This window comes from Pogoniulus pusillus, chromosome 5 (genome assembly GCF_015220805.1).
Source record: "Pogoniulus pusillus isolate bPogPus1 chromosome 5, bPogPus1.pri, whole genome shotgun sequence".
Classification (NCBI taxonomy): Eukaryota; Metazoa; Chordata; class Aves; order Piciformes; family Lybiidae; genus Pogoniulus; species Pogoniulus pusillus.
The window spans coordinates 7,740,946-7,756,847 of NC_087268.1; the positions used below are offsets into that span (position 1 = coordinate 7,740,946).

The 15,902-nt window shown below is 45.8% G+C and overlaps 1 protein-coding gene across 8 annotated transcripts in view; it reads right to left on the reverse strand.

Annotated features, from left to right (window-relative positions):
- Positions 1-15,902, reverse strand: part of BBX (BBX high mobility group box domain containing) — a 133,241-nt gene that overhangs the window by 40,170 nt on the left and 77,169 nt on the right. For 5 of the 8 annotated variants that reach the window (XM_064143146.1, XM_064143140.1, XM_064143139.1 and 2 more), the window contains exons 5-8: positions 15,594-15,792; positions 9,569-9,636; positions 7,285-7,365; positions 3,686-3,766 (exon numbers count right to left, since the gene is read on the reverse strand). In XM_064143146.1, coding sequence (XP_063999216.1) covers positions 3,686-3,766; positions 7,285-7,365; positions 9,569-9,636; positions 15,594-15,792 — 429 coding nt within the window. The remainder of the gene's footprint in view (positions 1-3,685; positions 3,767-7,284; positions 7,366-9,568; positions 9,637-15,593; positions 15,793-15,902) is intronic. The other 3 variants (XM_064143145.1, XM_064143141.1, XM_064143142.1) reach the window with 2 other exon arrangements.

Consider the following 15,902-nt stretch of genomic DNA (forward strand, 5'->3'; position numbering starts at 1 on the left):
AACAAACAGAAAGGGTTGTTTGCAAACAATTCAATTTGAATATGTGAGAAAGCAGCAGGCTCAAAATCATCCACAGGCATGCATAGTTCTTAAAAGACTGCAACCTGCAGGACTAGCAAAGAAAGACCCTCCTTGTTGCATGCTGCCATGTGATTTTTTTTGATTAAATCAGCTGGAGAAAAAACTTCAGGAAAGCAGCTGACAAGTGCAGAGTCTGGAGGTTTTGGCTTCATGTTCTTTGTAGGACAGCTGAAGTAGTGATTTTATTGCTTTAGCTCTCCAGAAACATCATCTTTGTTTAGTAATGGACGAGAGTTTGGCTAAGTAAATCTAAGAGGTACCCTTGTTTCTTCTCAGCAAAGCAGTCACCACCATCTGTCTGCATTTGCCAAACACACAACCAGCGAGTGCAGCAAAGCAAGGGGTCCCATCTGCTTTGCTTCCCTCACATGGCAAGGAGGATGACAGCAACCAGCCCTTGTGAGCAGACAGCTTGCAAACAGTCACCATGCTCAGCCACACAGCCCACTGCTCAGCAATCACTGGCCTATATAATAGGTTTCTAGAAAGGTACAAAGGAGACAACCAGGACCAAATATGTGCAGCATCAGAGCAGAATGCAGAAAACATGAAGGTAATGCTTAGCAACTCTCCAAATCTGAAAAATCTCTTATGAGGATCTCACACTGTTTGGAAAGATCTCCAAGGTGCTCATCTGCATCTGCAAGAACCCCACGAAGCTTTAATTCCAGGTCTTTAACCACAGAATCACAGAACTGGTTTGGTTGGAAAAAGACCTCCAAGATCACAGAGTCCAACCTTCAGTCTAACATCACTGTGGCCATTAAAGCATGTCCCAGAGTGCCATGGCCACACATTTCTTGAACACCTCCAAGGATGATGACTCCACTACCTCCCTCAGTAGCCTGTTGTAATGCCTGACTACTCTTGCAGCAAAGACGTTTTTCCTAACCTCCAACCTAAACCTCCCCTGGCACAATTTCAGACCATTTCACCCTCTTCTGTCACCTGTTACTAGGGAGAGAAGACTGACCCCCACCTCACTCCAATCACCTGTCAGGAAGTTGTAGAGAGCATTAAGGTCTCCCCTCAGTCTCCTCTTCTCTGGACTAAACAACTTCAGTTCCCTCAGTTACTCCTCATGAGACCCTTCCCCAGCTTCACTACCCTTCTCCAGATTTACTCCAGCACCTAAAAGTCCTTCTTGTAATGAGGGGCCCAACACTGAAGCCTGTATTCAAGATGCAGCCTCAATAGTGCCCAGCACAGAGGCATGATTACTTCCTCACTCATCTGTTATGGTGACTGGTCAGGCCTCATTAAAGCTGATGAGGATGTGCTTAATTAATGACTACCAGACAAAAGGCTAACTGAGGCTGTGAAGACAGAATCTCACGCTATGTCTACCTATAATGAGCTGCTTGAGTGACAAGAGACTTGTACTCTTGGGGTAAAGGTGTCCATTTTAAATGACAGATCTACTCAGTGGGGTGGCTGCCCTCACAAAGAGGCACTCTTACTCACTCTGCTGCAAAGGTGGTGAAGAGAAAGGGAACAGATGAAAAACACCCAGTTAGAACCAAAACTGAGCTGGGAGGGCTGCCAAAAGTCTCCAGGCACATCCGACCACAGGACATTTCACATTTCTTCACAGGTCTACTTGGCTACTGGCTAAAGAACTCCTTTCTCTCCCCCCACTTTTTCTCTTTTGTAGCACTGACAGCAGCCTCCTGCAAATTGCTTGCCATAATTTAGCTTACTAAAGGCAGTAATGCCTTCATATAGACAGGACCCAGTGAGAAGTGGCAGAGGGAGGAATGGGATGTTTGCCAAAGACACCCTCTGCAAATGAAAAGCCCTTCTATTTGAAACAACACCAGCAGCTTTAATAGCAGGGTGGGGAGAAGCTTTAAGAGGTTCTGTAGCATGCTCAATGCTTTCCCCTGGAACAACCTAAACGAAGGGGGGATTTAGACTGGGTATTAGGACAAAAATCTTTACAGTGAGGATGGTGAGACACTGCAGCAGCATGCCCAGGGAGGTTGTGGATGTCTCCTCCATGGAGGTCTTCACGGCCTGGCTGGATGAGGCCTTAAGCAGCCTGGTTTAATGGGAGATGTCCTTGCCCATGGCAGGGGGATTGGAAGCAGGCTACCTTGAACATCCCTCCCAATGCAAACCATTCTATGAATATTTTGCAACAAAATTCAGAAGAAATGATCTCCAGCTTGTATGTTTCACTTGGTTTAAAAGCACATGGCTTCACCCTGCTCAACTCCACTCATTTCCTCAAAAGAACTTTCTGATTTAACTTGTAAGTTTAAAAAAAGGGTGGGACACACAAAACCAACTTCATGACTAGAGAGATTAACTCCACAGGGTTTTATAGAGGTGTTTGTATGGTATGGTATTTCAAGGCACCTGAAGCAGTAAATTGATTTTTCTTAATTAGGCACTCATAAAAAACACATCAAACCCATCCCAGCCAAGCTAAAAACAGAGAGCACACAATTAGCTGAAGATTTAACAGAAAGCAGCATGCTGCAGGCATAGTCAAAGCTTGGAACAACAAAAGGTACTTTTTCATCTCATTATGCTCCTCCACAATAGCACCAGCTCCAACCCCAGCCTTTTCAGACACAACCTGACTATACTTCTGACATAACTGATTCTGCAAACAGTACCAGACTCCTCTAATTGAGCAAGAAGAAAGTCAACAGAACACAGGAGAAGGAAAGGCTGAGAGAATGGGTTTGTTCACACTTGAGAAGAGGCTTAGGGAAGACCTTATCACCACAGACCAGTTCATCAAGGATGGCTACCCAGAGGACAGAGACTTCCTTTTTACAAGGAGTCATGTGGAAAAGACAAGGGATGATGGGGGCAAGTTACTCTTGGGGGTATTCCCACTGGAATCCAGAATAAAATGTCTCCCCATGAGAACTGCTAGACATTAGAATCATCTCCCAAGGGAAGCAATGGTTTCCTCTACACTGGCCAGTCTGAAGTCTCAACATGGTGCTGGACCTTCTCACTTCAACTCTACTATTACCTAGAATGGTTGGACCAGATGATCCCTGGAGTCCCTTCCCAACCTGGCAACCTGTGATTCTCTGAAATTCTTAAAAGCAACTTTGAAGAACTCCAGCTCTTCAATACATAGAGGAAGAAAGATAGCTTAGAGGTAATTTACAGGCCATGTAAGTCACCACCTAGTGATGCTGTCACATCTACTTGTAGCTGCTGTGATAAACTTCCTTTGAGCTGCAAGGTGACTTTTCCAAAGGATTCCTGACTCTAGGGCAGTTGTCATTTTGCACTGCTGCAGCCCGAGCCTGTTGCTCAGGCAGTGCAGTGTCCTTTCAGAATGTCTTCTGTTTCTTCTTTTCGTACAGGTAAAGGGAAAATACAGAAAATACATCTGCTGTGGCCCTGTGGTATGGAAAGCCAGCTGATGTTCACAGGCTCAGTATCCTTTATGTATGCTACAGCTGGTAGGACTGGTCAGCATCTCCTCCAGCCACTGCTTATTCCCTCTATGATTTCCTAACACTATGCTGTCATGAATATGAACACCTACTGAGGGGAATCCCTTCTGAGACAGGGTGCTCAGCCAACCTCTGCTTGCTGCCATCCTCCCCCTGCCACATTTCAAACATTATACCTCAGCAAACTGGAACAAAGCAGACTCCTCAGTGTGTTTACCAGGTCCTGGGACTGCAGGCTGGGATGTGCTTGAAGAGATCTGCCAGGGAAACAATTATGTCTGTATTTTCAATATCCATTTCAACATGCAAATAGTTTCAGTATCAATTTACAGTTCATTAGCTTATGTTTCAAGACTAATTTTCAACATGCAACATTTCTGATCCCTCACACAGAAAGCATCCCAGTACTTAAGAGTGTGTTTTCAGGAGCCATAATCCACAGAATGGTTTGGGTTGGAAGAGATCTCAAAGATTATCTAGATTCAAACCCCTACCCTGGGCAGAGACACCCTTCACTAGGAGAGGTAGCTCAAGGCCTCATGCTATTAAGAGAATGAGCTGTGAAATCGTGATGCTGAATTATTTTTCTCCAAGGAAATCTTTCCTAGGGCAAATAAAACAGGCCAAGATATTTTCTTCAAGGGCTTTTATTTGCCCATTGATATGCTGAAACAGAGTTAGCCACAAAAATGTAACGCTACTGTATTTCACAGCTCAGAGAAAGACCTGAGACTGCAGAATGGTGGTGCTGACAGAGCACAATAAATACATGTGGACATGGACACAACACATGCAGGTACCCTGAGACACCAGATCTCTCCCAGACACTAAAGTATAACTGCATTTCATACTGTTTGACTTGTGTAGATTTTGTTGCAAATGACACCTCTAACTAATGTTAGACCTTGATACAAGTACCAATTATTTGTCTGTTGACACACACAGCTACCACACACTGGTTAGGTATAGCCACACTGCAAGCTGTTTGCTGGAGCTGCTCAAGAGAAGTAGACATGGCTCTTTGGGACACGGTTTAATAGTCCTGGTGGTCCTAGGTTGATGGCTGGATTTGATGATCTTAGAGGTCTTTTACAACCAGAGCAATTCCATGATTCTGTATTTAACACCACTGAAAAGTAAGACTAGCTAACAACCTAACAGGGTGGAGGTTTAGATTAGATACAACAAAGAATTTTTTTACAGTGAGGGTGGTCAAACACTGAAACAGGTTGTACAGAGAGGTGGTAGAAGCTCTATCCCTGCAAAGTCAGGTCAAGAGGGGCATGTCTCTGAGCAACCTGATTTGGTTAAAGATGCTTCTGCTCGCTGGGGAAAGATGGAGTATGGGTGGTGTTGGAAAAGATGATCTTTAAGGGTCCCTTCCAATCCAAAGTATTCTGTTCTTGTAATATGCATTCCTAATCAGTGATCATCAGTGAGCTACTTCTAAACTGCATGTTTTAATAGTGCAGGTGAGCTTGTCTCCTAGCACCCACCAAAGTTCTTTGATGAGGAAGGAAAAAAAGCCAGCAGTCACAAGTCCTCAAAGCAAGAGCATACCTTCATAGAATCATAGAATCAACCAGGCTGGAAGAGACCTCCAAGATCATCCAGCCCAACCTAGCACCCAGCCCTAGCCAGTCAACTAGACCATGGCACTAAGTGCCTCAGCCAGGCTTTTCTTGAAGACCCCCAGGGACGGTGCCTCCACCACCTCCCTGGGCAGCCCATTCCAATGGGAAATAACTCTCTCTGTGAAGAACTTCTTCCTAACATCCAGCCTAGACCTACCCTGGCACAACTTGAGACTGTGTCCCCTTGTTCTATTGCTGGTTGCCTGGGAGAAGAGGCCACCCCCCACCTGGCTACAATGCCCCTTCAGGTAGTTGTAGACAGTAATAAGATCACCCCTGAGCCTCCTCTTCTCCAGGCTAAACACCCCCAGCTCCCTCAACCTCTCCTCATAGGATTTGTGCTTCAGGCCCCTCACCAGCTTTGTTGCCCTTCTCTGGACATGCTCCAGCACCTCAACATCCTTCTTGAATTGAGGGGCCCAGAACTGGACACAGTACTCAAGGTGTGGTCTGACCAGTGCTGACCTTGCTGTGCACAACACAATCCTGACCTACTGCCACATGGCTCATGCACTTTCTTGCTTGGCTACCATCAAATAAACTAAAACAAGTAACTGAGCTAGTGTTTGTCTTGTTTTTTAAAAGACTTAGTGAAATTCAAGAAGCAGACCATTATCAAAAGGAACTGCAAAGCATGACAGTGCTCAGCTGCCAGTGGAAATACACAGTTGCATCCTAAGAGATACTGAAAGATGGATGCTGAATTAGCATCATAGAAGTTTTAAGAAACTTCAACCAGTTTTAAGGAGTGTCTAAGTATTGCTCTCCGTTGCTTGCACACCAGACAACACTTAGAGGTACAGGGGAAGTTCTTCACAATGAGAGCAGTGAAATACTGGAACAAGTTGCCCAGAGAGGTGGTGGAGGCCACATGCCTGGGAATATACAAGGGTAAACTTTATTAGGCCCCCTGGGCAGCCTGATGTAGTTGGAGGTATCCCTGCTCACTGCAAGGGGGTTGGACAGCTAAATATTTATGTCACTTGGTTATGACCAGTTGAAATTTTGAAAACCTAGCAGCAAGCGAGGCTTGCAGAGGGCCAGAATTCTTTGCAACCTCATTCTTGCAGTGTGATTTATGTCAATGACATCCATTACAACTTGGATGAAATCATGTATACTTCAAAAACCCAAACTATCACAGCTGCATTTGGAGTAACAAATGGAAATATGTTGACAAAACTATCACAAATTGCAAAACTAAAGCATGGCTGCTCCGAGCTCTTTGGCTGAAGCTCTTCTATAGAAATTCTTTTACAGAAGAAAATGTTGGCAATTCAAGAGCTACAGTTCTTCCTGATGGAATTGGTGACTACAGCAGCCACAACAGATGAAGGATGCAATGTAACATCCAAAGAGACATATTAAAATGATAGCTACTACAACTTTAGTTTAAAACTAAGTGCAAGAATGACAAATCTCCACATTACTGCTTAGATCACAGTAGGTTTTCCGTCACGTTTCTAAATCATAGAATCATAGAATCAACCAGGCTGGAAGAGACCTCCAAGATCATCCAGCCCAACCTAGCACCCAGCCCTAGCCAGTCAACTAGACCATGGCACTAAGTGCCTCAGCCAGGCTTTTCTTGAAGACCCCCAGGGACGGTGCCTCCACCACCTCCCTGGGCAGCCCATTCCAATGCCAATCACTCTCTCTGGGAAGAACTTCTTCCTAACATCCAGCCTATACCTACCCTGGCACAACTTGAGACTGTGTCCCCTTGTTCTATTGCTGGTTGCCTGGGAGAAGAGGCCACCCCCCACCTGGCTACAATGCCCCTTCAGGTAGTTGTAAACAGTAATAAGATCACCCCTGAGCCTCCTCTTCTCCAGGCTAAACAGGCCCAGCTCCCTCAACCTCTCCTCATAGGATTTGTGCTCCAGGCCCCTCACCAGCTTTGTTGCCCTTCTCTGGACATGTTCCAGCACCTCAACATCTTTCTTGAATTGAGGGGCCCAGAAATATGGTCCTTTGCTCTTCATGTCTCATCTATCTGCCTGATAAATTATCCAGCATCACCAAACCACAAAGAAGGAACAAACAAAACTGAATTTGAGAGACTTGATTTCTCTCTCAGCTGAACATCAGATGCTTCCAGGAAAGCACTGGGGAAGACAATCCTTTTTAAAGGAACTCACCTCTGCAAACTGAAACAATGATGACTTTTGACATGCTTCTGTAGAATTTGTTGCAACTGACTGGAAAGTACTTGAGGAAACCTGAAATGAGGGAGGGTTCAGAGTAAGACATCAAAGGTGATTCTTTCAAGCTAAGAACAATAGGGAGCAAAATGGAGAATGGTAGATTAGGAAGAAATGCTTTACAGTAAGCATAGTGAGGCTGGAACAGGTTGCCCAGAGGGGCTGTGGATGGCTTCCTCCCTGGAGGTGTTCAAGGCCAGGCTGGATGAGGCCTTGAGCAACCTGGTCTAGTGGGAGGTGTCCCTGCCTATGGCAGGGGCATTGTAACTAGACAATCTATGGTCCTTTTCAAGCCAAACCATTCTATGAATATTGAAAAAGTTAATGTTGTTGCCTTTGCTTGACAGAAGCACAGATTTGAGATAGTTTCTCCTACTCTGCTTCTCCACACGCTCTTTTGACTTGTGGGAAAATTACTAACCTCTGCCAGGCTGAGCCTGATCAAAGCCTTAAGAAAATTACTGGAGGAAGCAGATCCACACACAGTGCCACTGCCTCTGTTTCATTTCCTGTCGTAATAAAGTGTTGTCATCATCCACTCGTTTCTCCTCCTCCTCTTTCCTCTCTTCAGCTTATCCTCAGCTGCACCAGAAGTTTTAAACTTCTGTCTTGTGATAGGACCAGGGGCAATAGACACAAAGTTGAACACAAGAAGTTCCACCTCAACGTGAAGAGAAACGTCTTTGCTGTGAGTGTGCTGGAGCCCTGGAACAGGCTGCCTGGAGAAATTGTGGAGTCTCCTTCTCTGGAGACTCTCCACACCCATCTGGAGAGTGACCTGCCCCTCCTACCATGTGGTTGTATAACCTACATCTCAGGGAATCCCACCCTGCACAGACCCAGTATCATATCAATATAACTTTTTTCTCCAAACTATGGAAACTACAAGGACACTGCTCCATATCCTCCTTTCCCCTGCAGGTTACCACAACCTGCTCTCAAACAGATCACACCAAATGAAAGTGAAGCAGCACAGCCTCATGCCCACCTTCTGCACTGACAGATGCGAGGTTTAAATGCCATCCTGATGTACTGGGGAGTGGCAAGAGGGAAAAACGGCAGAAGAGTCAGGTTTTGTACTACACCACAGACTGGGGGATTTCTGGGCAGTAACTGCAGACAGGCCACTAGGTGCTGCTGTAAGGCAAGCAAAGGGCCTGACAGGAAAGGCAAGGATTCAGAATCCTAGAATGGTTTGGATTGGAAGGGACCTTAAAAGATCTATTTCCCACCCCCCTGCCCATGGGCAGGGACACCTCCTACCAGACCAGGTCGCTCAAGGACTCGTGCATTTCCAGGGAAAGAGCATCTGAGACCTCGCTGGGCAACCTGTTCCCATGTCTCACCACCCTCACTGGAAAGTTTTTTCGTGCTGCCCCACAGAAAGCCAGCAACACCTCTCTGGGCAGCTCTGTCACCTTTAAATTAAGAAAACCAAACCAAAACACTCCTCTCCATCTTTATATGGAACTTCTTTTAATCAAGTTTGTGCCCATTACCCCTTGTCCTGTCACTGGGCACCACTGAAAAAGGACTGGCTCCATCCTCCTGACACCCATGCTTGAAACATTGATCAGCATTGATGAGATCTTCCCTGAGTCTGCTCTTTTTCAGACTAAAAGGCCCCAGCTCTCCCACTCTGTCATCATCAAAGAGGTGCTGAGGTCCCCTAGGCATCTTTGTTACCCCTTGCTGTACCCTCTCCAGCAAATCCCTCTCCATCTTGAACTGGAGTTCAGAAACAGACACAATACTCCAGCTGTGACCTTACCAGGGCAGAGATGTCAGTCAGTAAAGTTAATACTGAACTGATGTAAAAAGTGGACTTCTATGTTGACAGTTGCAGCACAAGACCCACAGCACAGGGCTCACAATTCCATCCCACCTGAGGTTCCCCAAGATGGAATAGACTGAATTTTGAGGAGGGTGGATTTAGACTAGGTATTAGAAAGAAATTATTTACAGTGAGGGCAATGAAACACTGGAACAGGTTGCCCAGGGAGGCTGGGGATGCTCCTTGCAAGTGTTCAAGGCCAGGTTAAATGAGGCTGTGAGCAACCTGGTCTAGTGGAAGGCCTAAGGCAGCGGGGGATGGCATTAGATAATCTTCAAGGCCCCTTTCAACCCATCTATGAAAGATGTGACTGCAATTTCATTTCCCACTGGTCAACTATTTCATTTCAGAGCTCTGAGGGCTTGTGGAAAGAAGAAAGTTCCTTACCTCTTGTGCAGTTAGGGCATGTTCCCCTGCTAGAAGCAGCATACTCAGGCCTCCCATTTGTGTAGGATCTGTTAAAAGAGTAAAACAAAGTCTTAATTTTACTAATTTGCTTGTTTAAAGAGCCTATCATTTGCAACATTCAACTCCCACAAGACTACTTGTCATAGACACTCTAAGCAAGCTGCCATAAAAGGCAGTTCCAGAGAATCACAAATAACCATTTCTGTCCCCTCTGGGAGAGGCTTTCAAAGCTGTTTTAAAGGATTTAATTGGATTTGTGTGCTTAACACCCCACTGTGTGGATTTACAATTTGACTGCCAAAGGTTTTATGTACTACAGAGATGGGTATCTTCAAAACAGCAGCTGCAATGATCTTAGACATAAATACACACAAAATGCTCTAATACCACACATGTTTAGAACTGAATGGATGCTCCTACCCAGGCAGTGGTTCTCCCTCCTCAGCCACTGAACAAATAAAAGGATGGATTTAAATGACATGACTAAGCTCTGAAGCAAAATTCCTATTTTCATTTAGCTTTAATTTAGAGCTGCATTTAGTGGTGAGAAGTGACAGCCTGCCAGCTCTGCAGCAGAAAGCTCCTGATCCTCTGTGCCAGAAGAGCACAGGCACTGGCCAAGCAATCTGCTTGTCTGCTTGCTGTCCTGCCAATACAACAAATAATTGAGGAAAATAAAACAGCAATGCAAATGTTCTTTCTCCAAGCATTTAATTCACAGATTCACAGGTTGCATCAGGTTCAAAGTTATCATGTGCAACCCTCCCTGCCTCAGCAGGGACATCTCCAACTGGATCAGGCTGCCCAGGGATGCATCAAGTTTGATCTTCAGTGTCTTCAGGGACGGGGCCTCAACCACATCCCTAAGCAATCTGTTCCAGTATTTTACCACTCTCATTGTGAAGAACTTCCTCCTGATGTCCAACCTGAGTCTATCCTGCTCTGGCCTCAAATGATTGCCCCTTGTCTTAATGTCATAAGCCCTTCTAAACAGTCCTTTCATAGCCTTCCTGTAGGCCTCCTTCAGATACTGGAATGCCACTAATCAGGTTGAACAGACTCAGCTCTCTCAGCCTGCCTTTGTAGGAGAGGTGCTCCAGCCCTTTGATCATCTTCACGGCCTTCTCTGGACCCACTCCAGGAGGTCCATGTCCTTCTTGTGTCGGAGGCCCCACAGCTGGACACAGTACTCCAGGGTGAGGTATGACCAGAGCAAAGCAGAGAAGTTGAAGCACCTCTCTTAATCTGCTGGTCACGCTGCATTTGATGCAGCCCAGGATGCCTGGGCTGTAGGTGCTCATTGCTGCCTCATGTCCAGCTTCTCACCCACCAGCAACCCCAAGTCCTCCTCTGCAGGGCTGCTCTCAATCTTATCATCTTCCAGCCTGGAATGGCATTGGGATTACCCAGACATAAGTGAGGTCATGAGGTTCTTGTCAGCCCACTTCACCAGTCTGTCCAGGTGCCTCTGAATGGCACCCATTCTGTCCTTCAGTCTTATCAACCTCATTAGTCAACTTGGTGCCCTCTACACACTTGCTGAGGGCGACCTCAATCTCACTGTATATATGATGCTGACAGATTCTCCCTTCCAGCTCCTCTGAGCTGCCTGAGCTCAGAAAACAAACACAAGAATTAAAATCAATGAACACTGGCACTGCATTCCTCACTCGGTTATTTCACACTCAGACCAGTTGGTTGCTCTTCATCATGATGAAGACTAATTATCTGATTTTGAGGGACTGCTTTGGAAGCAATGCAGGGGTCTGATGTAATAGTGCACTGTCAAGACAGGCAGACAGTCAGTGGCCCAAATGTTTCACACAACAGAATCACAGAATGGTAGGGGTTGGAAAGAACATCTGGAGATCATCCAGTCCAACTCTCTGCCAAAGCAGGATCACTTAGGGCAGGTCACACAGGAATGCATCCAGATGGGTCTTGAAAGTCTCCAGAGAAGAGACTCCATAAGCTCTCTGGGCAGTGGGGTCCAGGGCTCCAGCACCCTGACAGTAACGAAATCTCTCCTCAAGTAGAGGTAGGACTTCCTGTGTTCCAGTCTGTAACCACTGCACCTTGACAGCCAGAACACGTGAGAAAGGGAAGTGTTAGCATTCCCATTTTGCTGGGACACCAACTTCAGTCATGAGGAGAAATGAAAAATCAAGTTTTGCTAGAGGTGCACTCCTATTTTCCAATTTCCTTTCACAAACTATACAAAAGCTCTCTCTACAACAATAACTTATATGTGCCCAGGAACACTTCCCTGTACTCAGCACTAGGGAGGCCACACCTTGAAACCTGGGCTCAGTTTTGGGCCTCTTGCACCAAGGACATTGAGGTGCTGAAGCTCGTCCAGAGAAAGGTTACAAAACCAGAGAAGGGACTGGGGAACAGGTCTGGTGATGAGTGACTGAGGGAACTGGGGTTGTTTAGTCTGGAGAAGCGGAGACTGAGAGGAGACCTCAGTGCTCTCTACAACTCCCTGAAGGGAGGGTTAAGTGAAGTGAGGGTTGGTCTCTTCTCCCTAGTATCAGGTGACAGGAGAGGAAATGGTCTGAAATTCTGCCAGGAGAGGTTTACATTGGAGATCAGGAAAAATTCCTTTCCTTCAAGAGTGGCCAGGCATTGGAAGAGGATGCCCAGGGAGGTGGTGGAGTCACCATCCCTGGGGGAGTTCAAGACATGTGTGGACACAGCACTCTGGAACGTGTTTTAATGACGATGGTGGTTGAAGATTGGACTCAATGATCTTAGAGTTCTTTTCCAATCAAGATAATTCTGTGACTCTGTGATTCTATTGTATCATTAGATTAGTTTCTAATTAATTCTCAAACTCTCTTTGCTCTACTCTGACAGACGTTGGCAAGGTGTCTCTGTACTCAGAAACTCTACAGCAGGAGCCCAGCAGGAGCGGTGGGGAATGGCAGACAGGTAGACCAACACCTATTACTTGTTCTCAAGTCTGTAAACCTATAAGGAGCACAGAACTTACTCCTCTGATAGCAAAAACAGAACAGGATGAAGAGACTTGTCTTTTTTACAGCTAGTCCCTCATCCATGATAACTGTATATATATATAGATGATCTGGATGAGGGCATGGAGTCAGTCATCAGCAAGTGTGCAGATGACACTAAGCTGGGGGCAGATGTGGCTGGGTTGGAGGGCAGAAGGGCTCTGCAGCGGGACCTTGACCGCCTGGACAGATGGGCAGAGTCCAATGGGATGGGGTTCAATAGCTCCAAGTGCAGGGTGTTGCACTTTGGCCACAACAACCCCATGCAGAGATACAGGCTGGGGTCGGAGTGGCTGGAGAGCAGCCAGACAGAGAGGGATCTGGGGGTGCTGATTGATACCCGCCTGAACATGAGCCAGCAGTGTGCCCAGGTGGCCAAGAGAGCCAGTGGCATCCTGGCCTGCATCAGGAATGGTGTGGTCAGCAGGAGCAGGGAGGTCATTCTGCCCCTGTACTCTGCACTGCTTAGACCACACCTTGAGTACTGTGTTCAGTTCTGGGCCCCCCAGTTTAGGAGGGACACTGAGATGCTTGAGCATGTCCAGAGAAGGGCGACGAGGCTGGGGAGAGGCCTTGAGCACAGCCCTACGAGGAGAGGCTGAGGGAGCTGGGATTGTTTAGCCTGGAGAAGAGGAGGCTCAGGGGAGACCTTATTGCTGTCTACAACTACCTGAGGGGTGGTTGTGGCCAGGAGGAGGTTGCTCTCTTCTCTCAGGTGGCCAGCACCAGAACAAGAGGACACAGCCTCAGGCTGTGCCAGGGGAGATTTAGGCTGGAGGTGAGGAGAAAGTTCTTTACTGAGAGAGTCACTGGATACTGGAATAGGCTGCCTGGGGAGGTGGTGGAGTCGCCGTCCCTGGGGCTGTTCAAGGCAAGACTGGATGTGGCACTTGGTGCCATGGTCTAGCCTTGAGCTCTGTGGTAAAGAGTTGGACTTGATGATCTGTGAGGTCTCTTCCAACTCTGATGATACTGTGATATATAGCATGAAAAAACTTTATTTTGATCACGTTTTACAGCTCCCTCATAGCCAGAAGGAATTTCCTTCCAGGAATATTCATACCACTTTACTACAGGTACACAGGAATTTTTACATCTTTTTATCCTTTTACCCTTATTCCATAAATCAATTTTCCACTCTCTAGCTCATGGTCTAAGTAGAACACTCCTATCTCCCACACACTTGTCAGAAAGTAGGTAGGACCTAACAAAATTTCAAATACAGTAGCTTTTCTAAAATTGTAAGTTTTTTAAATGAAAAACAATTAAACAAAAAGGATGGTAGGGAGAAAATTATTTTCTACCTGCTGGGCTCTTTTTAAGCTGGCAGTATTATTATTATTTTAAGCCTCTGTATTTCAAGGTCATGATTGCAAGAGTCATGCTATTTGTGACTCTCAGTGAGAGATTATTTGCCCTTCACCAGTTCAGGCATTCTATCTCCATGTCTTGACAGGTTTGATTTCACTTTCTATTAAAATATACAAGTTTAAATGATTAAATTATTATTAGAAAAATAAAAGCCTTATTAAAAAGTTGTTTAAAAGGTTTAAATCTGCCCCTCCAATGTATAAAGGGCAAAACAAAACTGTTTAAACTGAAATTAAATTACGTTTCTCTTGATTTAAATACAGAAAGTTAGCTCCCCCACTACCTTCATCCACAAGAATGTTATCTCCTCCAACTGCACTGGGAGCAGTGCTGTTCAGTACCTTCATCAATGATACAGACACCAAGACTGAGAGCACCCTCAGAAAGTTTGCTGATGACACCAAAAGGAGAGGTGCAGCTGGCAAGACTGGAGGACAAGATGCCATTCAGAGGGACATAGACAGGCTGGTGAAGTGGGCTCAGGAGAGCTTTATGAGGTTCAAAAAGGGAAAGTGCAAGGTCCTGTACCTAGGTCAGGGCAATCCTCAATATCAGTCCAGGATGGGGCACGATGACATTGAGAGCAGCCCTGCAGAGAAGGACTTGGGGTTGCTGGATGGTGAGAAGTTGGACATGAGCCAGCAATGGGTATGTGCAGACCAGAATATCAATAACATTCTGGGCTGCATCAACAACAAGAAGCAGGTTGAGAGGTGATTCTGCCCCTCGGTTCTGCTGTGGTGAGACCTGTAACCCTCTCAACACAAGAGGGATGTGGACCTGCTGAAGTGGGTCCAGAGGAAGTCATGAAGATGATCAGAGGGCTGGAGCATCTCTTCTACAAAAAGAACTGGGGCTGTTCAGCCTGAAGAAGAGAAGGCTCCAGGGAGACCTTATAGCTGCATTTCAATATCTGAAAGGGACCTAAAGGAAGCCTGGGGAGGGAGTTTCTACAAGGGCTTGTAGTGATAGTACAAGGGGCAGATTTAGTTTGGACATTAGGAGGAAGTTTCTCACAGTGAGGGTGGTGAAATACTGGAACAGACTGCCCAGGCATGTGGTTGAGGCCCCATCCCTGGAGGCATTCAAGATCAGACCTGATGTGGCCCTGGGCAATGTGATCTAGTTGGATATGCCCCTGCTCACTACACAGGGGTTGGACATGATGACCTTCAAGGGTTCCCTTTGACCTGATGCAGTCTGTCAATCTGTAAACTTCACAAACATCCATGATTTTTTTGTAAACAGCAAATAACTGAACATGCTACAACACTCTATGAGAGAGAAGAAAGGAATGCACACAGACAGAATTCCCCTTTTTGACTGGAAAATGGAAATTTCTAACAGCAAATAAGCTGGAATTCAAAACCAACCAAATCTGGACCCCAAATTGAGTATGGGTTATAATGCCACATACGTGGACTTGAAAGCAATCACACATTAAGGAGAAATGTTAGCAAGTGGATATGCAGAGGTTTAAGTGGACCTTGGCAGCTTAATTCAGGACATGAAAGGTATTTGCATTAGACTGTTGTGTGCAGTAAACTGGTGTCACACTTCCATTTCAACACTGCATCCTCAAACAAAATGAGGACTAACATGGATGGAAATCTCACCTGCCATCCCAAAGTTAAGCTGGGGCATTTCTTCATTTTTTGCCCCTTTCCTTGGGCTTGGTAAATCTTTTGTAGATTCTGATGCAAAGGCCCACAGCTTTTTCCTGCTTGTAACAGTGGATGTCTGGGTTTTCACAGGTTTGTTTGTTGTTGGGCACCACTTGTACCCTGGATTTGCCTTCATAAATGCATCTTTGTACTAGAAAAGAAAAGGAAAATTACCAGTCATGCCAGTTGTGATATCATACTATCCAAAGGGCAAGAGAATGCACTGTAAGAGGATTTAATACAGTAAATAATCCTTAAATA